We start from the raw sequence: 25407 nt of genomic DNA, 5'->3' as shown, positions 1-25407 counted from the left end.
AATAATAAACCAAAACATATTTACTACATGTATTTATTTGTGCCATTCACCCATACTGAGAATACAATTACAAATTATGCAGATAATACATACTGAAAGATAATATCATTAATCAAGATGCATGGTATTATTAACAGAAATGTACTTATTTAGACAAGCAAGTCTAATTTAGGTATCTGATGAGTTTATATTTATCTTCGGGAACAATGGCACCATAAGTGAAATATTCAGAAGAGGAATATGCTCTCATTTTTTTGTTTTTTTAAGATGGTTTTTTTTTCTGCAGCATTGTGCTGTTAAAAAAGTATTATGTCATTAGAAGTCTAACTTAAGAATTGAGATCAAGATTTATTCAGATGCAATTTAGAATGGGGCCCAGCTCCAGTGAAACCCATATCACCCATCAAAACAAAGACAACAACCCCCTTCATTCAAACCAATAAACAAGAAATAAAAATATACATGGTACCAGAACAGAACCATGTAGGTTACATTTAAATGTACAATAAATGTATTATGTTATTTAGCAACAACTGAGGAGGGACTAATTAAAAAAACAAAATTGATTCCTTAGGCTCACAGAATTCATTTTGTTTGGGATTTGCAAGGCAATGGCAAAAGAGAATTAGATGTCTAATCAGCATGGGGAGAGAGAATCCACTTTCTTTGAAAATCTCCCACTTACTATGCAATACCTTTCCAGCCTTCCTAAAGAAGTATCAAACAGATTTGTATCCCTAGGTTATTTACAACAAAAGGTTTCACAGCAAAATGGGAAGCGAAATAGGAATGGATCAAGATTTAACTTCATACAATGTTCCTAAATATTAGTATTTTAAACACCTTTATTCTGCATACTCAGAAAATAATTCATAAGCCTGTAGGTTCTGTCTGAAATGGAAATGAAAAACAATTCTAGAAAGGAATTCTATTCAATCAAGTTCTCTCCACAAACATGAAAACACAATTACATGGTACAGTCTGACCCTTATGGGAGGACAAAAAAGTTATCCTTCGTGATATATTTCACAATGACCTTACAGAATTAGTATATACATGGCAGAACACCTAAATCACTTTTTAATTACCCTTACAAAGAAAGTTTGCTTAGCAACATTTCAACAAAAATGCAAAATTTTCAGCTCAAGTCTTCTTCTAAAGCACAACAAACAATTTTATTCTATAAATTTTACTTCAGGCAGGTATTAACAACATTAAATTCATCTGGGGAAGACGCACTACATTAACCTAATAAATAAAGGAGTGATCTGTACAACAGAGACATAGTAGAACTTGAACTATTTCTCATTATTTTTATAAACTAGCAGATAGGAAACTATGGAGAGGCATTAAAATAACTATGGAGTTGCAGCTTATCACCATCTATATATGAGAAAGTGTTATTACATTAAGATTTCTTGAGGGGGACTTCTAAGAGTATTTTTCTTTCAACTGAAGCACTTACAAAAAAATCCAACAATAGATTTACCTCTCTTCATAGAAAAAATAAACCAAATGTGGTTCTGTACTAGGATATATTTTTCATATGCAGGAACTTAATATTCATAAAGAAAGGCCTTTTCTAATCACAATATTTTATCAGAGAGGACTATCTTCACATCTTGCTTGCAAGTCAAGGTAAGTCAGAGGTATCTTAGGAATGCTTTAGAAATCAGTGTTTTACTTGAAATTAATTAATCCCTCCTCCAAAGGGGTTAATAGTAAGTACAAAAGGCAAACAGTATATACAGCTGCCACTGTCTGCACCAAGCAAATAATTCCAAGCTCAAAATAAGATTAGATTAGAACAGGGAAAAGGACTTGTGTACTTCTTTGCATTTGCTTCAGTGCACCAGTTCAGGCTGGTTTTCTACAAAAGGAAGCACCCCACTAACATAATATGCAATTCCAAGGGACAGGAGAGCGATGACAATGATGAGGAGCAGCACCCTCCAGAAGCCCAGGTCTTCCACAAACTCCTGCCACGTCGTGCGGAAACTGGAAAGAACTCCTTCACCTTGCTGCAGGTTTGGATTAAGAAGGGAATGGCTTTCCATTGCACTACAAAGGATTAAAGTTAAAAATACATCAGAGTAAAAGAATGCATCTGTAAGCGTGACAGTGATCCCACTAAGGGCATCTGAAACATTAAAATAGATTAAAAATCAAACCCCCCTACTGATTTATAGCATTGCTTCTGCTAAATCAGGACAAATTAGATCAGGAAAACACTTCTAATTCTAAACTTATTTTAGCTGAAAGGACATTTTATTAACCTGTACAAAGAGAATTATATTTGTGTATGTATAACTGCACTGAATTTTCAGGCCTGCTACCCAGAAGCCTTCAAAGGTCAGTCCCCATAATTCCTACTAAATATGGCTTAGTAAAAAATACAATAAAGCATAAGTTAAGACCTCAAGGGGCACACATTATTTGTTAATAAAACAAATCATGACTAAAAATAAAATCTGATTAATAAAATGGAAGCTTTAACCAATATTAATTGAGATGCTGAGTTGTGCAGTGACCTTTAATATTCTCCTGGATATCTTTGTTACATGCCCCTTCTAAAAAAGCATTAAAAAATCACAGAAAACAATAACTTTGGATAACAAGAAGCTCAGAAACTTTCTGAACAAGTTAGCATTGCTGTGTTTTCTGCCATATGGTGTTCAGTGACTTCTTTGATGTTTTAGCATTCCACTACTAATCTATCAGGCCCCTTTAAATTATCAGACTATAAATGAGAGACAGAATTCTCACTTTTCATAAAAAACAAATATAAAATCTGAGAGAGACAGTCTTCTTGACAATGATCACCTTTAGAAAAGATGTAAATTGTCTCAAAATCCCGCACAGCTTTGTGAGTAATTCTACCAATTTTGCTGGTTTCACAATTGTAACAGGAAACTATCAGTTGCTTATGAAAAATCTCATGAAGAATAGGAAAGCTTTTGCATAGCCTGACTTCACTTAAAATTTTGGCCATCTCCACATTCTTACTACTTATTACTTGAGTGAAATTACATACATGGGTGTTTACAGGATCAGGCCCTGACAAACACAGAAAGGAAACGGTGGAATCAATCACATATTCAATGATGTCAATAGCAGAATGTAAGCAAAAGAAAAAAAAAATTCTTTTCCTCCCTTTTAACTGCTTTCCATTACCATTTTCCTAGATATTTCTTACAAGACTAATAAAAAAAAAATTTAAAAAATCAAGGAAAAGTAATTTCCAAGTCAAAACTAATTGTAGAAATGCTGCTGTTCTTCATGACAGAAATAAATTGAAAAATGATGGTTATCAGAAAAAAGTCTCATTCACAAAGCTCTCTTCTAAGATTACACCATGGGAAAACTTCACACTATTCATATGGTATTTTTTCTCAGGAAGTGTAACCACTGAGGAACAATTAGCCTGAACTCCCACAACTTGCTCAAGTATTGCAGCATCATGTGCAGAAGATTTCAGGAATTGCCTATTAAATAGCCTGTATTTTTGTTTTTTAAATATTTACCATGCTGTAAAGCTATTTTAGCTTACCCATAGGTGCAGGATTTAGTAATCTTCCTTACTTACGATTTCCCAAGCAAAACAAAGGGTTTAGTAAAAGACAGCCCTTTGTGCAGAACAGAATTGCTTACTCCTAAGTACTAACTAGTTAATACATAACCACAGAGAGGTTAAATAAAGGTGCAATGCAATTTAAGTGGAAAGGTCACATGCTTGCTCATTAAAAAGGGTACACAGAAAACATTTTTACTATTTTATATTATGACCCGATTAAAACCAATGTTATTCAAGATATTTTTTCTTATTACAAATTAGAGCTGCATAAAATCTGTTAATGCAGCAACATGTCAAAGAAGAGAAGAGTTTGTGCCACACAGCCCAGACAGATGTTCTGCGTCCAGCAGCAGGTGGGAGTTCACATTTAGACATGCTTGTGGCACAGCCACAGGTCCTGCTGGGCTGTGCAGAAGGACAGATGTCTGTGTGAGAGAGGGACAGAGGGAGCTCTGCCTCCTGGCAGCAGGGCAAAGCAAGCAAAACCAAATTTGACTTGGGAACAGAGCTCTGGCCTCTGCTTCCCGAGCAGCAGCAACTGCCTGTAATAAGGAGCAGAAAACTGGAGCCAGAGACTGTTTTTAGAAAGAAGGTTATTTCTCCATAGGTTCATACATAATGTAAGAGTTCAGAGGGCAGAGGACAGAAGACATTAATCTAAGTGTCCCTAAAATGTGAAAATAATACAAAGAGGGATAAGTGAAACTGTGGAGGTCTGAAAAGCCAACTGGTGAAAAGATATTATTTATTTACAAAGCAAACAGCACACAAGCTCATTTGCTTTGGCTCCTGTAGACATCTGTCATTTGTTACTTCAAAAATAATGTATTTCAGACATTTTAAACACGTTCCCAAACAAGCTGGGTAGTGCACTGTTTATGTCTCTGTGCCTGTCCCCAAGGAGAGTTGCTGACTTCCTGGCCAAAGCAAACAATATAACATTTATGAAGGTCAAATAACAGAAAGGAAGCTATGTTTGTTAAAGGGACACCATCAAATAAAAAACCAAAATTTAAATGGGGCTGGCTGAGCTGTTCATCCATATGCTTAAACAAAATCAGCCTAAGTGCATTTCTGTATGTCAAGAAATTTTCAGTAAAAGTTAGTGAAGTCCGAAAGGTAATGCGTACTAATTCTTTCAATGTATAACCACATAATTTTGAAAATAAAATTAATTTTCTGTTTCAGGGCTTAGAATAGTCTCTCTGACTGTAAGGTCACCTGATGGGTAAGAAAGAACCTAATGGGAGTACTGAGTATTATTTCTGCAATTTTGTTGGTTTCACCTTTTCTGTTTACTCAGCTTAGATCTAACTCCATCTATACAGCTTCTTTTCTGTTTACAGTACAGCCTGTCTACATTTTCACATAAACCAAGCAACAGTTATATGACAAAACTCCCTGTCTTTTGTGATATAATGTTCCAGTAGTCATAGTTCATGGTCATCATTAGACAGTATAAAAAAACCAGTTTTTTTGAATAGGGGTAAGCAGCATAATAAGACATACCAGAAGCAGAAGTCACCATTGTTTTATACAACAGGACTGACTGTTTTCTTTATGTAGTGAAAATGTCTTGTTTTGTGCTTTGTAGGACTTCACTGCATTTCTCAGGGTAGCATTAACTCCCAGAACTGACTAATGCACCAAGCCTGTTCTCCTTATATGTTTGGTTTTTGCTGAGAAACTTTTATTTTATAGCATACAACTTTCAGTAATTACAGTTGCATTTTGTGCTACAGAATCACGATTTATTACTATTGATTTCCTCTCCCTTGTAACCCCAGCTTTTTGTCTATGCCATCTCAATTTTCCTCATTTCTTGGTATCACTAACCATACTTCTCATGCTTTTGCTTTTTTATTTAAGAAAATTTTAAGTAAGCACAGTCCCAGAACCAGACTTCTAGGAATTCATTATTAACTTCCCTCTAACCCAACAATTTCCCTGAAATGGTCAGCAATTTTCTCAAAATCCTGAGTTCTGCATTAACAATCTCTTTAGCCATCAAAATATTCTTATTCTCCATCTTTTCCAGGACTGCTAACAATAGAAATTTTAGATACGACACCATATAAAATCGTTTATTCAGGTTGAGATTGATGAAAAGTCTCCCACCCCTTTTTTTTTGCATAGAAAATCATCAAAAGGATGTCAGTTTAGCCTGTGATGCTGCCATTTTGCATTTCACACTATTTCCCACTTGGCTTTGTGGTAGGTGGTAGAATATTTGTGTTAGGGACTCCAAATGGAAAATTAGCAATTTTTTTTTAAATTTTACCATAAAATTAAAATCTCAATAGAAGTTCCTTTTTTTCTTACATTGGATCGGTTTAAAGAGATTTTTCCAAAATTTAACACTTAATTTTGATTTTTGATTTTTCCAGAATTTAACACTCAATTTTGATTTGATAATGTCAGGCCAAATTTGATATTATCTGTTTTGAGGAATAAGCAATCAAGTCAATCCCAAAAATCTAAAGCCATAAACATTATTTCTCCTGGTAGTTATTTTTGTTTGGTAAATACCTTTCACTTTCAGCTGTCTGCATTGTCTCCAGCTTTGAGTGAGCTCCTCTGTTAAATCCTTTCACCTCCTGCTCCTCTAAAGATTCCAGCAGTCTAATCACATCTTTATTCACACCCCTTCGTTTGGCAAGAACAAGTGGTGTTGCACCTTGGTGGTTGCTAAAACAAGCCCATAAAAAGACATAAGAAAATTTTAACATAGAAATTTTGTAACAAGTCAACTCAGCATAACATATTACAATTTAGTAAGTCCTGAGAACTATTTTCTGTTTTATCAGACAGTAATAAATTCCAATCTAACCAAGTTACAGCACAATTGGATATTGAAGAAAATAAGTATATTTAGGTTTGAAATTGCACAACTCTTTTCCCCCTCTAATAAAATTGAATTCTTAGGACTCTAATCTAATTGGAATCTGGGTGTTACAGCAAAAAAAAAAAAAAAACAAAAAAAAAAAACCAAAAACAAAAAAAACCCCAGTAGATTTATGGCAATGTTCAAGTTTAAGCTTAATTTCAAGAAAGAATTGTGCAATCTGGCTCCTAATAGTTCCTTTTTCATGAGGGTATTAGGACATGAGGCAGAAATGAAATAAAATACAGATGGTCCCACTGCTGCTATTAAAATAATACTGAATAGGTCCAGAGCTGCCTTTAGACCAGGAATTTCCACCAGAGCTGTTTGAAATGCGGTGGAAAAGTCCCAACCCACAACACATAAATAATTGGGTCTACCAATAACTAGTTTTGCTGAGTTGAAAGCACTAATGAGGGACAGGTGAAAAAGGGACAGATTTAAAAACTCAAAAGGTTTTGACATTACTCCTGGCTTTTGCACACATTGTGAATATGGAGAAAGTTCCACAAACAAAGTAATTCAGCACAGGAATGAAACAGCTAGTTATTTTGCAGCTTGAGAGCTTCCATCTGAGCACTGGCATCTGACAGCTGCTGGAAGCCAGAAGGAAAGAATATACAATATTCTGAGTCACAGACTTTGAGGGAGGGCAAAAACACTGAAAGGAAGCATTGTTACCAGAAGAGTATGGGAATGAACTGACACACACATATACTGTATTTTCTTTGTCTTAGATAGTACCACAATAGAAAATGGGGTGGAGAAATTCTTTTAAGTAGTCAATGTGATTTTTTCTTTGGTGCCAACCACCCACACCTGGCTGTCTGGCCAAACCAGGGCAGCAATATCATAAATGAGGCACAATTAGATACAGCAGCTCACACCAGCAGCAGCTATTTACATTTGCTTTCGCTTGCTGCACAGACTAGCAGAAGTGGCCTCTTACTGTTTTCCTGCCTTTTTATTTTGCTTTTTTTTAATTAAGTGGTATCTTTGTAAAGTAGAATTGCACCAAATACGTCATTTCAGCAACAGCAGATTTATATGCAAGGCTCTGGTGACAGAAGACTAATGTATTATAAAATAAGTACTGTAAAAAGTGACTTACCAAATATCAATTTTAAGTCCATTAGAAACTAGGAACTGGATGGTATCAACATGGCCACACAGGTGAAGGGCTGTGTTCCCCTGGTAATCAGTGGCTAGCAGGTCAGCACCAAATTTATGCAAGAGTTGACAGATGTCTACATTTCCTCTGGCTGCAGCCAGGTGCAGGCCAGTTCGGCCCCGGCTGTCACGGATGTTTGGGTCAAAGCCGCTCTCCAGGAGCCGCTTGGAGTAGTTGAAATCTCCATCAATACAGGCCTGCAGCAGAGGCACGTTGGTCTGGGAGGAGTCGTTCACAAAAACGTAGGACATTGCTCTGACTCTCTCAGGAGGAGGTGAGCAACCTGCTAGTAAAAGGGTGAAGAAATGATGGTGAAACCAGGCAAATAAACACAATGCTAATATTCACTAGACTGCTCAGGTCCCAAACAAGAATGCAAAGTAGCTTATATGTCAACTCTGAAACCTTCCTGTCATACACATTAACTTTGTGTGCTGCGTTCCCTTCTGGTAAAAAGGAAAGAGCTTACACCTCTAGAAAGAGCAGCAAAGCTTTGTTAGGAGAGGAAACTGGTAAGATCTCTGCCACAGATGCCAGACAGGTGATGGGTTTTCAACCTAGTAAGGAACCACATGTAGTAGCATTGATATTAAAGGGCAAAACACCACAGATTGGGACAGAAAGAAAGAACTTTTCATAAATGAGGAAACTCTAAACAATTCAGCCCACTGGTACAGTCACACTAACTGCAATTTTTATCAGCTAAAAGCAAAGCTGCTCCAATGGATTTTCACTCTCTGATTTTGAACTTCAACGCACCAACTACACTACAGATAAAAATGCTTAATAAAAATACTAATTTCTTCATTCTGCATTAAATGTATTTTTCAATAGTCTTTGAGAACATTATTTTTACAGTGTCAGAGATACACAAACTATAAAACAAACAAGAACAGCAATACAGAACACAGAAAACTGAATGTATTAGGTGAAATTGCCCACTGAAAACTGGAAGTGGGTGCAAGGAAGACAATGGTAAAATCAAGCACAGAGCTACTGTGGGTTTGAGTAGAACCTCAACATGGAGAAATACAAATGCAGTTTTTCTGGCTTAATACTAAATAAAGGATTAAGCCCTTTTCTGTATCAGGACAGACAAGAGAAGAAGATAAATATTTCACCATGGATTACTTGGTATAGAATATTTGATGAACTATGATTTCAGTTTTGCAGAAGAATATTTTAAGGGTGAGTCAAATCATGATGACACTGCGTGCTTACGGACACAGAAAAGATTACTTGAAAACAATAAGGAAAAAGAGAATGATTTAGCAAGAGAATGGTAGAACGTTCATGAGGCAATTTTAAGCAATGATAACATCTAGAAGACTGGACAGCAGTCCTCTTTTTGTACTGCCTCAGAGAGGTGGAAAAAAGAAAAAAAAATCATATAAGTAAGTAAAATTTCTCTAGAAGCAATCTCAATAGATACATGACAAAGTAAAGTGATAGGAGGGAAACGTGATTTTACTAGATAAGCTTGGAATAGAAAGTGAACTGAAATGTCACTTGAAACAGTATGTTTCACTTGCCCAGGGGTTCTATTCTGGGCTCACGGTGTAGCAGTGTTCTGATTAACTATCTGAATCTCTTATTAAAACTGCTATACACAGATTTAAATTTTCTCATCTATATAAGGTATCCTTCCACACCAGTGCACTCATTCAGCCAGGAGAATGGAAACATGGCCAGTAGCCAAAGAATTCAATTTAAAACCTCTCCTTTTATGAGAGTTCATAATGTCTATATTTTATAGCTCTTCCCTCATGTTTTAGATCAAATTCAAGATGAAAGTACCTCCAGAAGTAATTTCAAAATGTGTACACACTGGTCTGAATAACAGCTCTAGCACTGGGGGCCGTTGAGTTTAATAAATCATATTTAAACTTCACTAGGCTGTGTTTCCTATCTGGACAAATTCTGCTACATATATCAACACTCGTCTAGTTTTCCAGTGTGGGAACGCACAACGTTTTTTTCTTTATTGGATGCTGAAGAGAAAGAGATAGAAATAAATTCTATGTCTTGGTATCTGTATAAGGAATGATTCTAAGCAGAGTACATTCCTCTAGGCTGCAAGTATGGTTTTAAGCACGTGACAGTACATCACTGGCTCAAGAACTCTTTTCCACAACCATCTCCAATAGCAAGTGGCCAGTTCACTGATACACCACAAAACTTAGTGTGAGACTGGAGTCATGCAGGGCACTGACAGCCTCCTTATAACCCTATACAAAAAGAAAGTAAAATGTAATTACTTGAATTTTCAGTGAATATGTTACAACCCCCTGGATGCTACAAAGCTATGATTCCCAGCTGACAGCAATTTCAATTTTCTTGCCCATTTTCCACCCAAATCATGAATGATATGAGAATTTTTATTCCACTCTGCTCATCCAGTGTTCACTGAGAAAAATAATGGGCCCAGTTTCTCTGTGATGTGATTGTGACCTTTATATTCTGCACTAAATCTTCCCTAAAGCAAGGTCATAAATCATTTTAAAACCTCCAATTATCAGCCATAGTAGCAGCATATCAATACCACAAACCCCTACTCGCACTTGACAAAAAGTGGTTTGCTTGTAAAATAATGCTTCAGTGTTTAAACCTGCTTAATAAAACAAGGCCTAACATAAATCAACATGAGAATATTATACTGGAAGAAACGTAGGCTGTTTGAGAAACAGCATGGCATGCTCTGTTAAATATAAGCTAATGGCTGTATTTTCATACCAGACGTGTATGTCTGGTAAAGCCTTAGAGAATTCCCCAACTGTGATGAAACATTAGCTAATAATACCTAGAAAAAAAGTCACCTTATCTTCTCAGAAAAGGAAGCACAAATACTAGCAGTTAACAGAAAGTGTAACTGGAAGTCATTCTGATTCAGAATTTATCATCACTAAAATCTAGAACTAATCACTCATGTGTAGAAGACTAAAGTAAAACCTTAGTATTTCACAGTAAGAAAGACAAAGATGAGGCAAATCCTTCTTCCCAATACTTGAACATTGTGGACTAAGCAAATGCATTCACAAAAAAAAATCTGGACCATCTGGTTTGATTTATCTTTGTGATTAAAAAGGTTTTTTCTACTAACACAATTCTATTTCACATATGGCTAGCTAACCTATGCCAAATACAAACTGCACACAAAGCTGAACTATGCACCATGTTTAAAATGTCAGTCTCCAAACAGCATGGTCTTGCCTTAAAATTAACCCAACCTAGCAAAATTTCCTGTGTAAGAAAACTCATAAAAAAAATCACAAGTAAAATTAATTAGATATTTTTCCTTAAACAACTGGTGGTTGCACTTCTGCCCACAGTATCAGAAAAGCTTATTATTGCAATGATTATCTGATACAACAGACTTAGGAGCAAAATTTAGAAACAAAACAGCATTAGCCATTCAATTTAAATTGCTTCTGAAAGGTGAATCAGGTAACAACTCTGAACCTGTCCATAAGCTGACATCCTACCAGTAAGGACTGATTTCATAAGCACCAATTAGGACAAATGGACTTGCATTAGTAGTAAGACACAAAATATTGCAAAATGACCATCCTGAACATCCCAAAAAATTACTACTACTACTACTTAAATAAATCTAATTTTTAAAAACAGAATCACTGCTTGTAAAAATGCATCACTATCTACTGAAAATGTATCTGTTAAATAATATTTTTGTTAAAAAAAAGGTTTGCTTTTAATAACTTGGTACTTTGACAGAAAATTAGATTTGTGAAAAAAAGTAAATTCAAAGACATCCTCCCAATCTAGAAGGATTCCCATTAGAAAGCCATAATGTAAGAATACATTTTCCCTAGATTTATGCATTTCTTTAGCCTCAACACATTGTACTTCTTAATTAATAACTTCAGAAATTATGCTGTAAGCCTCTTCACTTACACATATAGCACAGAATAAGAAAATTTAACCAAGCTGTTTTGTTTTCAAAAGGAATGCTTATATTAAGTGATCCTGTAAAAATAATTTATTTACTAGGAGTCAGTTGTCTCTCATTGAACTGTGTACAATGGTAACTCATTGTCCCACACTCATCTGTTGCAGGACACATTCTCATCTGCAGAAGTCAGGAGTGATCTTGAAAAATTCAAACCACAGAGCTAAATGCAAGCTGTGTCACTTCTTAAACTAGTCCTAAAATTTATGTTAACTGTGCACAGTTTTATTTTACTAAATATATGCTGTGGTCTCTGCTTTCTCCTTAAGTTCAACAGCTACCAAACAGCCCCAGGAACAGGAGAGAACAGCTCCACATGAGAAACACCATCACTCATGGGACCCATCTCTCCACTACGAAAGTATTAATGAACCTGCCAAATTGGGATTAATCACCAGTCACTGCTCTATAGGACATACCAGTTCTGGAAAACTAGTTTTCCCCATTACATTCAGGAAAACGGAACTAACTGCCCCTATTTTAAAACAACACATCAGTACCACAGAACACTATCAGATCACTCCATCCTCGAGATTTCTCAGTATTAATACAAACTCTGACATCTAGAACCCAGGCATCAGTAAGATCACCACTAGGGAAACTGCCACCACCAAGAAATGGAAACTAAAACAAATCCAGGAAATAATAACCTCCTCTGCCAGCAAACACACCATACATGTTACTTGCAAAATTTGCATTTATCATCTCCCTTGTGGTAAACAGCATCCTCTTTCTGTAATGCACTTTGAGAGCACTTCAGTGGCAGTGCCTTACAGAGCTCTTCCTCTTCATTATTTAATGAAAACATTCCAGTACTTTGCTTAAAATGCTGAGGGAGAAATTCCTTGCTAAGTTTTCATGCACACATGTATTTATGTGTAAGTTACCGAGAAGTCATTTAACTGAATAAATATTATATTTAGTAAAAAAGTATGTGATCAACTCATTTCCATTTAGGAAAGAACTCCATTATGTACATCAAAATCCACTTAAGTTCTGTATTTTCTATTGGAAATCTTTATCTTTTCAGTACAAACTGGAACAGTTTTATGGCTCCACCAATATGGAACTGCTGCTAAAAGCAGCACCTCAGATTAAGCACAGCATGATGCCTGTTTTACACACTGCTATATTCTGCAGATTTTCACTTTCTAACTTTAGCTATTTTTTCAACAGTTCCTGGATTTGAGGTATCACAGCAGGTTTATAACACCTACATGCCCTCTCATGTCCCTAGTCAGCCACATGGGTAGGTGCCAACAGAATAACATTATTTATGCCATTTGTTTCCAATCAGTCCCATTCCCTTATGCACACATGAGACATCCAGGTAATGATCTCTTGATGTCAGGACCATCCTGTAAGTAGAAACTCTGGGACACTGCACATACAAAGGGCTTTACAAGTACAGGCTACAAAGTGCTTTATGAAAAAGCTTTAACAACTATTGCTGCTGTTATGGATCAGCAGATGATGGCTTTGGGAAACAGGGAGCTTTGCTCATTATTGCCCAGTATGTCAACACTACAAGATAAAAAATATACAAGGCCTCAAATGTCAATCCAAGGTTGCAGGATGCTTCCCCAGATAAAATAGTACAAGCTTTGTGTACTTAGGTACACAAAACAAGAAAGAGATCATTCACTTAAAATGCCTTTATTAACAAGCAGATTCACAAACATTTTATCCTTGCTAAACTTAACTGGTAATTCAGTTGCATTACATGTTTGAGCACATTTAACTTCTATCAAATATACAGCTAAGTATTTTTGAACATTGCTCATCTTTCATCTTCTGTGCAAGAACTATTTAGGAAAAAAGGCAATTTACAGATTTTTTTCAAATAATCTGTAACTAATTCCTCACAATTGGCTCAATTAAACCAGTATATAGCTGCAGTACTTCTCTGATCATTGTGGCCAGTTTGAATACATCTGTTTTTGTATAAAGTTATTGAATCAATCAGTCATAATTATCAACCTCTTCACAAAGCTTTACCTGAACTCCTTTTTTGTTTCTGCTGGGAACACGTAGGGTGTATGCTGGTCAAGAAAATATTAAAGGTTACTACATATTGTTTTGTTATTGGTTTAATAGTCTGGTTATTAACAGAGTAGCGAGAATTTGTCCAACTCTTAATTAATTAATTGTTTGTGTTTAAATTTGCTGCAGCCTCGGAGCAGCCCTGGAGGCTGGACGGACACTGCCACCACGTGGACTGCTGAATTCCTGTCCGACTGGAGGGACAACCACAATCACAGAATGCTGTGAGGGGGGAGAGCCTTTAACAGGGCATCTGGCCCGGCCCCCCGCCACGGACAGGGACACCTGAGACACCGCTGACCCAGCTGCTCCCAGCCCCAGCCAGCTTGGCCTTGAGCACTTCCAGGGATGGGGCATCCACGGCTCCTCTGGGCAACTTTTCCAGTTGTTCTTCACCCTCACAGGAAAGAATTTCATCCTTATATCCCATCTAAACTTTCCCTCTGTCAGTTTAAAGCCATTCCCAGTTTCATGTCCTTGTAAAAACCCCTCTCCACCTTTTGTTGTACTGGCATGGTGTGTAAGCCTTGACTCACACAGACCACTTTTTCTACATTTGTGGTGTTTTCTACTATCCTGGGAAGGAAATTACGAAAGGCCTGAAAATAAGATTTTATAAAATCTTATTAAAAGGATTCTGACATCCAAACTGCTACTTCCTTGCAGTATAAACAGCATTCTCATTTAATCTCTGATTCTCTATTAGTGAAATGAGGACTTAGGTACATTGCTTGAGTTCTGAAACCAAAGGTATTTAATTTTAAGAAGTATGTATTTATGCCTGTTTCTTTAAAAATACCCAAAACTAAATCCAAAACACCCACACACAAAAAACCTAGTCCTTACCTAGACAAACAGTAAGTCTGAGATAACATATTAACTAACATGGGGAAAAACTCTCTGTGTCCAGGAGGAATCATCAGAAATCAGAACTTAATAAAAGCAATAATGCAAACTAAGAACCTATGACCAAATGACTTGTTATATATTTCATATTTTCTTACTTTTTCCCCTTATAATATATATAATAGCTTATATATCCTTAGTCATGCATAACCTTGATGACATGGCCTTGGTGTGAAACATCAAACCTGGTTTAGTGGCTAGTGAACAGAAACAAGTCACTTTTAAAAGCAGATGTCTCCTAAATTTGTGAGTCATTTACATATAACTGTATGCTTGACTTCACCTTTGAGAAAATATCTTGCTCTGCTTGTTCATTGAAGTTCATTATTTTATACCAACAATGTATTTACATCAATGTACCAATGCTAAGACAACTAAGACTGTCAAACATGCAACTTTTACTACAACTGCTGGATACACATATTTCTGTTCAGAATTTTCATGTTCACACAGTAAATCACTAAACCAGTTTATCAAAGACAAATAGTAAATTGATAAATTTATTCTTTCAAATATTTTAAATATCAATGCAGCATGACTTTAAAAACGTAACAGTATCACAGTGGATTTATGTGACAAGATAAAATGGTAACACTATTAAGGTTGTATGTCTAACTGCTATATACATAGTGATACTACCTTTGCACAAATAGTTGCTTCACTATGCTTAGACTCAAAAAATTTCTCCATGTAGGCAAACATGTAGTAGTAAAAGTGACTGCCCAACTTCAGTCTAAAGGGACTGAAGGGAGTAAACCAGCAGCCTAAGCATTCTCAGGACAACAGGCAGGTCTGAGGAGAATGAGAGGTCAGCTTCAAGCTCCTGATCTGCACAGGGGCTGGAATTGACCAGAAATGCAATGAAAGATGATTGAAAAGAACCTGAGAGTGAGGTAGCTCAACTGATGTTTACCATTTGCATTAATTTATCCTGCTGAGCCTGAAAACAAAAGACATCACATATACAGGGAGAACTTCTACCTTTAGATAACTCAGTAAATAATAGTAACTCATCTGTAAAAGACCCAATCAATATTCAGCATGAAACCCAATGTCTAGTCAATGAACAGCAATACCCATATGTCATGGTTTGAGAGGAAGTGAGTTTTTTGGGATGCTGTGGTCAAACCTGTAGGTGCTCAGATTTGAATACTGGCACCTGGTGTGGCCACTGGGGACATGGATATGCCTCTGAGAACACGGAGGTTAAAAGCAGAGCACTCCCAGGAAATCTCTCTCTTGGGTTCCAGCGGGGAAACAGGCAGACCTCTCCCCTGCCCAGCTGCTGCGGCTGGGCGGGGCAGGGGACGCCGTGGGGCCGGGTGAGGTAGGGCCTGGGCCCTGAGGATGGAAGGGTGGAGGAGCACCAAGAGTCATCGGGCAGCCCAACCCCCCCCCCCCCAGGAGAGACAGAGAGAGAGAGAGAGAGAGCTGGTACCTGTGCCACCTTGAAATTTGATAGCAGCCGGCCGAGATGGAGAAGGGCCGGGGGGGGGGGGGGTGCGGCGAGAAGGTGCCCGGCAGGGCAGTGTGGGAGTTCTGGACAGGCAGAGACTGAGATTTTTAACCCTTTTCTTGGATGATGGAAACCTCACAAATGCTGATCCTCCTGGAGCTGAATGAGAAGAGTAATAGAGATGAGATAAGAGGAAATGGGCCACAAGAGAAGTGGAGAAGAATCTTGGGTGGGAGGAGGTGATGGAGTGGCCTTTGGCTGGACTTTTCTTGTATAGCCATGGCCAGAACCATTTTTTTCCTGTGACACAGAGACTGCATTTAGGGGGAGGCAATGGCTTGGAGCCAAGAGAGTGCAGAGATGCTATGGGAGTGCATGAACAGAGACAACGGGTGAGGAGGGTGGTGGTTGGTGCCCTCGATCTTCAGTGGAGGAGAAGATCTCTGTTCTTGAGACCCTCGGCCCCAGGGGGTGAAATTTGGGGGGGACAGGTGTCCTGAAAGTGAGAGACTGTGCTCTTTCTGGAACTGGACAAAGCACCCTTAAAAGGAAAACCCTAGAAGCAGCTCTGGTCCATGGGCAGTGGTGAGAGCACTGGGCATGGAAGGAAGGTGTCACGATGGCAAATGATCTCCGGGCAGTGCCACGAGTGACAGGAAACACACGAGGTTTCAACTGTGTTTTCCAGGGGAAGCCTATGGCACAAGAGGGACTCCTCACTCCTTGATGAACTGAGAATTGGTTATCTAAAGGGTGGTGATGGACTGAGAGTTGGTGATCTGAGGGATGGATGTATTGGAAATTTGGTGGGGGGAAGAGGAAATGTTTTTGGAAGGTTTTCATTCTTTCTGTGTGTTTCTTTTTACATATAGTTGTAGGTTAATAAAGTTTTCTCTTCTGTATTCCTAAGCTGGAGCTTGCTTTTCTCTATTCCTGGTCACATCTCACAGCAGACACCAGGGAGAAGGTATTTTCATGGGGGCACTGGCATTGTGCCAGCGTCAAACCATGACACCATGTTTCTTTAAAGAGGTTTGACAAGTTCTATTTGAGGAAGGATAAGGAGAAACTGTGAAGAAAGTCCACGTCAATTATGACTTCTGTGAATAAAGAGCCAACATAAAGTAGCCACAGCAGATCACAACAAAGGTCCTTTTAGGCCTAGTAAAAGTTTTGAAATGGTGGCAAAATGCAGAGGCCAGAAAGAACATAGAATAGGGCAAGCATATATAATATTGCTTTTTCTATTCAAAATGGATGGGGGTTTTACGTATTTGGCTCCACCTCCACCTCTGAATCTGCTCTTTCTCCTCTTCAACACAAATACTTTTAATACCAACAACATACTCTGGTAAGTTCTCCAACTCAGTTCTTATGAAGAACATCTTTTGGTCTTGCTGAAGCAGGGGCTTGGCAGCTTCCCTTGTGGACCCCCAGCTCTCCTGCAGGAAGAAGAGACTGTTGTTCACCTCTGCATGTTCTTTTCCTGCCACTCATGATTCTACAGGCCTTCATCACAGCCTCCTTAGACATCCCTTTCCAGGATGAATTTTGAAGTCCAGCTTTCTGGTCATATCTCATTTGGAAGGGGGTCTGCATCTGTGACCATTCTTGTTTTGCTTCTCTGAATCTCACTCATTTTTACTCTGTTTTGTGAGCTGGGAGACAGAGCAGGATTGACTCAATCAAGATGTGTGGGGTGAACCATGGATTAACAAGTGTCATGACAAAATTCTTTGCTTTGTTTTTTAATTGTTTCTTCAGTAATATTCCACTGTTTGTTTTCCACTTTTCCACTGCTGCTTAATGCTGTTGTTACATTTTGATGGAACCATTCATCAAAACACTAAGATACTGCTCATTACAGAGAAGTAATGGGAAGTTAGAATTCTCTTTATGCTATCCGAATCCCTCTACTTACACTGAACTCATGTGCCAGTATATTATCCAGTTACTGTTTTACAGGGCTCTTTTGCAGCTTTTCATAGCTGACTCTATCTTTACAACCCATGTCCTGGCAAACACTATAACCTTGTTGCTCACTGCCTTTTCCAGGCTGTACATGCAAATTCTAACAACTCAGAAGCCAGAACTGAACCATGCAGAACTAAAATTATTCCAGTCTTACTGATCATAAGTTGACTAAACTGATGTCCTGGATGAGGCTGATCCGACTCACCGAGTGCTCTGCTTTCAAGAGCAGCCACCAGAGATCCTCCATTGGGAGAGCACGAGCCTGGCTGCTTCCTGCAGTCCATTCTCCACACACACCCAGCAGCCACCACAGTACATTGTGGACCTGCCTGAGCAGCCCTTCAACAGACCTTTTGTCCATTTTCTAACTCATTCCTGAACCTGCTCACACTGCCACTATAGTGCCCCTGTCATCCTTCCCTGCATCCATCTGAAACGACCTCCCAACAGCCCCAGCATGAACAACTGCCTCAACACTGGATGAATAACTCTCACTTTACTCACTGCCTTCACTGCATAACCCTGGTCATGCCCCAGCCATATCCTCTGTGAACAATCCTGACTTTTCAATCCTTCCTCTTAAAGAAGCTGATCCCCTTGTTCCTTTCAGTTGCCCTCCCCTATCCCACCATGTCCTTCTTCCAATGCAGAGGCTGGAACCACACAAACTACCTCAGATGTGGGTGCACCAGCTGCAGCAGCAAAATGGTGCCGTCTGTCTTCTTCTTACTATCTCTTTGAGGACAGTCACCATTTTCCTGGCTCTCTGGCTGCCACTACACTGAGCTTAGGTTTCCAGGGAACATTCAGCGGTAACTCCAAGCACTTTCTCTTGATTGGTGGCTGCCAGTCTCAAGTTCACCACCATATGAGCATGGTTTAGATTATTTTACCCAAGACAACATCTTACTTTGTGCACACTGAAGCTCATGTGCCACCTTTCTGCCTCCTTCCTTTTCTTTTGGCAATTTCTTTTTGCCTTCTTTATAATTTTTCAACACAACCACTTCTGCATGTAAGAAATGTCTTTGATGCTACACACATCCACTCTCCTCAACAGCCTCTAGTGTGGTACTTTGTTTTAATGCTTCCTGAAGGTCCACATCACCTCTATCTACAACCCTACTCAGAAACCCTGAGGAAAAGCTGATGAGTCTTGGTTGTAGCAAAACTCTGAAGATGTACCCATTCTCAGAGAGAACCAACCCCTAAGGTACTAACACATAGCATGGACAGGCATTATCTTCTGTGGATAAAAAACTCCAAGGTGAAGAAGACACACAAGCATTTTACACCATCCAGGGGAAGCCCATACACCCCAAGCCATTCCTGAAATGTCCTGATGCCCTTCTTCTGTCACCATCCACTACTGCTGGTCAATCAGCAGACACTCGTAACACTCTCTTGAGCATGCTGAAGAATATCACAACGAGAAGTACAGGATTTATGCCTTTGAGTTTATATTATAAAATTCAGCTGATGTAGCTGCATTACTTGGATGTCAGAAATTTGCTGACTGACAAAACTGGTGTTTAAGCAGCTCTGTTCCACAACCAATTGAAATTTTGTTGAAAAAGTGAAAGAAAAAATGCCACTTGGAAAAGTGGTGCTGATAGATGAATGACAACCAGAATCTAAGTCCTGTAAGTACAGACAAGGCTGCAGTGGGGGACTGCACAAGATAAAACCTTTTTTCCCACATATTTATTATCATCTTTAAATAGCACACCACAAAGCAAACCACAACAAAACTGACCATTTCAGTATCTGTGCTCTTGACTTACACACACAATAAACACTCACAATGGAAATTTGGTGGAACAAACCCATGCACTCAAGACAGGCCTGCTGCCTACTCTAACAGCATCCTATGGATGGTCTCTCCATGGACAGCTCAATGCTTCAGGGATCATGTGTTCCACATAACATGTATAAACCAATGCCCTCTAAAACATCTTATGTGCTTATTAACTGATCTATCTGGAAGTGCAACATCCACAACTGAGATCATGTGGGGCGATATTAACTGACAGACTGACCAAAAGAAAAGAGTGACAGCCCTCAAAATTCCAGCATACCCAAATCCCTAGAAGAGCTTCTAGAAGTAGTTCACTCCTTGGACAATCAAGTACCTCAGGTCCTGAGCTGCAGATGAGGACTTTAAGGCCACAAGGGCTCAAACATTAAGTTCAAAAGAACTTGAGGTGAGATAACACAATTACCTTAAAGCACTGCTTCAAATCCCTTGCTCTTGCTGATGAGACAACTCTAACTGAAGGACACCAATACCTGAAGAGAAGAAATCTCTGTGTCACTGATTACAGATCAGAACTGAATGTTAGAGTCCCCTCTAGCAGAGGCAAACTCACACTGCTCTGGTAAGAAGACACCAGATGCACATTCTACACTTCAAGCTCCACCTCATCTCAGTGTACTCATCACACCTTTTCTTCAACACAAAGAAGCCAGCAATGAGCCATTGTCATTTCCTGACTGTCACCAACTCTACTGTTCAGACTGCAAACATTACTATTTTTTTCTTCTAAAAAACAACTTAACAAGTTATTGCTAATAACCTATTTCACAAACAAAAAAGAAAAACTGATCTATAGTCTACAGGTAACACTAAACTTAGGCCTCTGATGCAGCAAACAAAAATATTATTTTTACAAATCAGTCATATTCCATCTAGTAATTGTTCAGTTTTTGCTCTTCCTTGACCTTTTGGAAGGCTGGTCCTAAATATCAGTGCTCTCTGATGGTTAGAAATTTTCATATATTATTAATCTTAAAATCTATGTTAAATTATTCATGTATTAACATGATCCTTTATTTAAATTTATTTCCCTCATGGTGTTTACCTTGCTGGTTAAACAGAAAGCAAAATTACAATTATTCTGCAAAATTAAAAAAAGCCAAATGCCTCTTCCAACAGACTCTTAATTTCTCTACTTGACCTCAGCATATCTTCTGTTTCTGTTCCAGTTTTTTTGCTGGGAATGATTAACATTATACAAAGAATTCTAGAGTTCTGTTCATGGATAATAGTAACTCCTTTAACTGGATCACTGTAGTAAGCATTTACATTTTCTGCAATTCAATATCTTGTAACTACCTAACATTCTTTGATTTTGTGTTGCTTTCAACTGGTAAGAATTTATTCTACAAATTTTTTGCTTGCAAGGTAACAACTCTAAACCCTCATTCTTTAAATTGTTATTAAACTTATTTCATATCCTTTTTCTCAGAATCACCCAATTCTTTCTGTGTAGTACTAGAACCCTCTTCAATACTGTCAGTGCCTCCCAACTCCCCATCACTATCAAATTAAGACAGTAAAGTTTTAATTGCTACATCAAGGCCTCTATTAAATATTTTGTAAGATCGGTCTTAAGACCGATCTTCAAAGAACTAATTTTATACCCTCTGCTACTCAGATTTGATGGATTTTCGATTCAATATTACTCACCATAGTTTGTTTCTAGTTATTTCCCTATCCTGTCTACAGTTCAGGTGTTATCCCTACCTTTTCATCACAATAACAACGTGCAGCAGCTTTAGTGCAGTCTAGAAAATTAAAAAGGGAACTATTCCATTTCCCATAAAAACAGTAACTGCTTCATCAAAGACAGTTACGACAGCAGGTTAAACATGTATTTCAGTCTCACTTATCTTGTTTACCCCTAGAAATCACGTTCAAAGCCGCTCACTTACCAATGCCCTGTCAGCCGGGCGGCCCCGTCCCCTCCCCTCCCCTGAAGGCTGCCACTGCTCCCGCTGTTCTCCCACCAAACGGCATCACAGCGCTCCACCTCTCCGGCTCCCGGGCCGGCCTCTGCCCAGGGCCCGTCCCCGGCTCCCTCCCCAGGCCTGGCACGGGCCTGTGGCGGTGACAGCGCCCTCGGTTCCCTGCCGTGCCCTCCCAGGCCTCCCGCTGCCGCCCCGGCCCCGCGGTCCCGTCCCGCTCCCGCCGTACCTGCGCGGGGCTCTCGGGGGGCGCGCGGCGCCGGGCGGAGCGAGCGGCCGGGCGAGCGCGCGCGCCCCCTGCTGGGCGGAGGTCGCCGGGCGCTCCGTGCCCGTCCGCCCCCTCACGGCGCCCCGGGCCGGGGGCCTGGGCACGGGGCAGGGCCGCGGTGCGGTGCCGGCCCGCGAGAGGCTGGAAAGCAGGAGCAGCGGGGCCGGCAGGACCAGGGCAGTGATCGGCCCCCCGTACTCGGCTCTGGTGACGCCTCCCCTCCTGTACTGGGCTCAGGACTGGGCTTCTCAGTTCAGGAAGGGTATTCAGGAGCTGGAGCGAGTCCAGAGAAGGGCAGTGGAGCTGGGGAAGGCTCTGGAGCCCAAGCCCTGAGCGGAGCAGCTGATGGGGCTGGGGGTGCTCGGCCTGGAGCAAAGGAGGCTCGGCTGTGACCTGAGCGCTCTCTGCAGAGCCCTGAGAGGAGCCTGAGGCCAGGGGAGGGTCGGGCTCTTCTCACAGGTAACAAGTGACAGCACAAGAAGACATCGCCCCAGGCTGTGCCAGGGGTTGGACATTAGGAGGAATTTCTTCACAGAAAGGGCGATTAGACACTCTCCAGAGAGGTGGGAGAGGCTTCAGCCCTGGAGGTGTTTAAAGACTTAAATACTGGACCATGGTGTGGTTGATGGGGCGGTGTTCCGGCAGAGGTCTCAGAGGTCTTTTCCAACCTAACTGATTCTGCGATTCTGCGATTTTGACGCTGCTGTGTGTGCTATCCCTGTAACCTGAAGAGAAGAAATCTCTGAGTCGCTGATTACAGATCAGAACTGAATTTTAGAGTCCCCTCTTGCAGAGGCAAACTCACACTGCTCTGGTAAGAAGACAGCAGATGCACATTCTAAAATCAGCAAGATAAACATTCAGGCATAAGTACAGTGCCTCTGTCCCCGCCTCACCTCAGCACCAAGGTTCTCTGAGTATATGTGAATGGAAGCGGGGGTGAGAGGGGAGAAAGGGTGGGGGCTGAAGTTATTTGACTTCACCCAAAAATATCAGTGTAGCTTTTTTTTTGGATGGATGATGACTCAGCAGGTCAGTAATGGCATTATAATGACCACAAGGACATATATATATATACAGGTACTTTAACTGCTGAATAGGCCTGAATTAGATTGACTTCTGTTAATCACACATTCTTTAACCATAAAAACTGCATAAATGCTACCTTTCAACTCTACTTTTCCTAAAGGATACCCAGTACTGTCTGAAGCTTCTGAACACCATATCATCTGGCAGGTATAAGCAGGCAAATTATACTATTCCATTGCCTGTATCTGCAGTTTTCTGTTGTATTAGGAAAACTTATGGTACTGATTTATCTTCTTGATATATGTTTGTACAGTAAATGTCCTGAAAATCTAATAAAAGTGTTTATCATGAAGCTATGATAACCATGCTGCAGTAACTAGCATCAAGGCATTAGGAAGCTGGAACCAGGTTTTGCATACATTATCTCTGTAGAAGTTATTTCATGCCTGTTTCAAGATTTCTAAAATAACACATAAAAGCAGAATTGCCTAGGTGCAGGCACTTCTACAAAGCCTCACTATCTGCAAAGTCCACATATGCTTCTTCATTTTCCTGCTAATTCTTACTGCTGCACTAGATTGTGTTCAGACAAGAATTTTCAGGCTGTTATGCTAAGCTAGTAGTACCATGTACTCCTACAGGATCAGAAACAAAATAAAAGTTATGTTTTTCTTCTCATGAGTCAGCAGTAAGTTTTCAGAGTCTTTCAACAGCATCAGTTAAACTTTTCTCCAACACAGAGCAAAGATTTATAAGACTCTTGGGGATGCTAATGCCAAAATTATAAAGACCCAACTCAATCAATGCTTTTTCAAATGAGAATGTACAAAAGATAAACTTTTATTACATTTTTCAAGCATCTAAAAAAAAAAAAACCAGTAGAGAAATAGCAGAGGAAATCCTTAAGAACATTGTGATCACAGCATTTAGAAACTAGCTAAACAGGGTTTTAAGGTTTGATATTAATTCTCTAAAAACACAGCTTGTTGTATGAAGACATAAACCACTTCAAATTTGCTGTATAAATGACATATACCATTCCATACTATCACTGTTGAATGCAAGAGCATACTGGGACTTGCTTTAACAGCTCTATTATAATTATCAGCTTTAATTTTTTCAGCTCAATGAGTTTTGTATCAGCAACCAGACGCAGCTGATATGCTCAGTGATTTTCTATCGTCCAAGGCTGTTCTTCTCACAAAATAAAAATTTAAACTTGTTCAGGTCAGACTAATGGCCTCAAGCCCAGAGTGCCATGGAACTTAGTCCTTGCTAAAGCTTCACCACAGCAAAGCCACTAAACCACATTCTTTGGTCCGCAGCATAGGTGCAATTCTAGGCAGAAGATGTTGTCTCTCTTAAAATCATTTGCAAGTTATTTGTGACTGCTGAAGGCCACACCTAACATAGAATCTCATCTCCAGCAGTAACAAGTACAGAGCACTTTGAAGAAAGGGGCAAGAGAACCCACCACACAGTTCAACTGATTTACTTATTGAACCAAGTGATTGGTTTTATGGTTTCTGAAGGTACAGCAGCATCATATTTTTTCTGAATTCAGATTGAGTTTTTAGAAATTTTTTTTAGAAATAGTTTTCTTCAGCCAATCACACTGTAGTGGAGGTTAATTCACTTTATGTTATTCCCTTTCAGTCAACAAATGACTTGAAAAAGCAACATCTTTTAGTTATTTAGCTGTTCAGGAACTATCAGCAGTGGATACAATTCCTGCAAATTAACTCAGAGCTGCATCTTTTATGTGATGGGAATGTCTGTGTATGAATATGTAGCATGTCAGATTTTCTAAATGGGTATGATTCCCAACCAGAGGGAAAAAACAAATGCACAAATAATCCCAGTGTGGAATCTAAGTAAAAGTCTGTAAAATATATCAGCAGGTGCACGCAGATATCCATGCCTATCTCCATACACATTCTGTCTTTCTGTAAATTTCAAATGTATCATTCAGAAACACTTGCAATAAGCAAATAAAATGAAGCAAGTTGTTGAACCATCAAGCTAAAATATTTTTTTTATTCAGACATATTTTTACCCTCTTTATTCTCCCAAAAATTTAAGTTTTCCTCCTTTTCCTACCTGAAGAAGTTCTTGCTAAATTTTTTAGAAGTTTACCTAACCAGAAAAACAGTGGTTGGGCTAAACAACAGATACAAGAACACACTGTATTTACATTTTGGACTCAATTTCTCACTCACTAACCCTTTTTGTTGGATGCTGTATCTCTTACTATTTTTCATCTATTCCATCATCTTGATCTCCAGAACAGATGAATGTAAATTGAAAATAAGCTGAAAGGCTCTTCTAAGTACTGTAACAAAATATGCTGAGCAAATCAGAATTGAGTTACACCCAGCAGCAACAGTG

General features: G+C 39.2%; 1 protein-coding gene across 7 annotated transcripts; it reads right to left on the bottom strand.

Moving 5' to 3' along the window:
• Positions 1-17: 17 nt before the first annotated feature.
• On the bottom strand, positions 18-21973 carry ANKRD46 (ankyrin repeat domain 46). 7 transcript variants are annotated; one of them, XM_036406787.2, is made up of 5 exons: positions 20198-20264; positions 15984-16160; positions 7570-7912; positions 6104-6262; positions 18-2061 (listed from the first exon to the last, which is right to left on the bottom strand). In XM_036406787.2, the coding sequence occupies exons 3-5, from the start codon at positions 7878-7880 to the stop codon at positions 1845-1847; spliced, it is 687 nt and encodes a 228-aa protein (XP_036262680.1). In that variant the 5' UTR covers positions 7881-7912; positions 15984-16160; positions 20198-20264; the 3' UTR covers positions 18-1844. The 7 variants fall into 7 exon arrangements, with proteins under 7 accessions (XP_036262680.1, XP_036262677.1, XP_036262678.1 ...); XM_036406784.2 differs by lacking the exons at positions 15984-16160; positions 20198-20264 and adding an exon at positions 21952-21973; XM_036406785.1 differs by lacking the exons at positions 15984-16160; positions 20198-20264 and adding an exon at positions 21952-21969 and having other exon boundaries at positions 7570-7915.
• Positions 21974-25407: the final 3434 nt, after the last annotated feature.

Source organism: Molothrus ater, chromosome 1 (genome assembly GCF_012460135.2).
Source record: "Molothrus ater isolate BHLD 08-10-18 breed brown headed cowbird chromosome 1, BPBGC_Mater_1.1, whole genome shotgun sequence".
Lineage (NCBI taxonomy): Eukaryota > Metazoa > Chordata > Aves > Passeriformes > Icteridae > Molothrus > Molothrus ater.
Note: the sequence above shows the minus strand (reverse complement) of the source record. Positions and strands in the feature narration are given on the sequence as shown.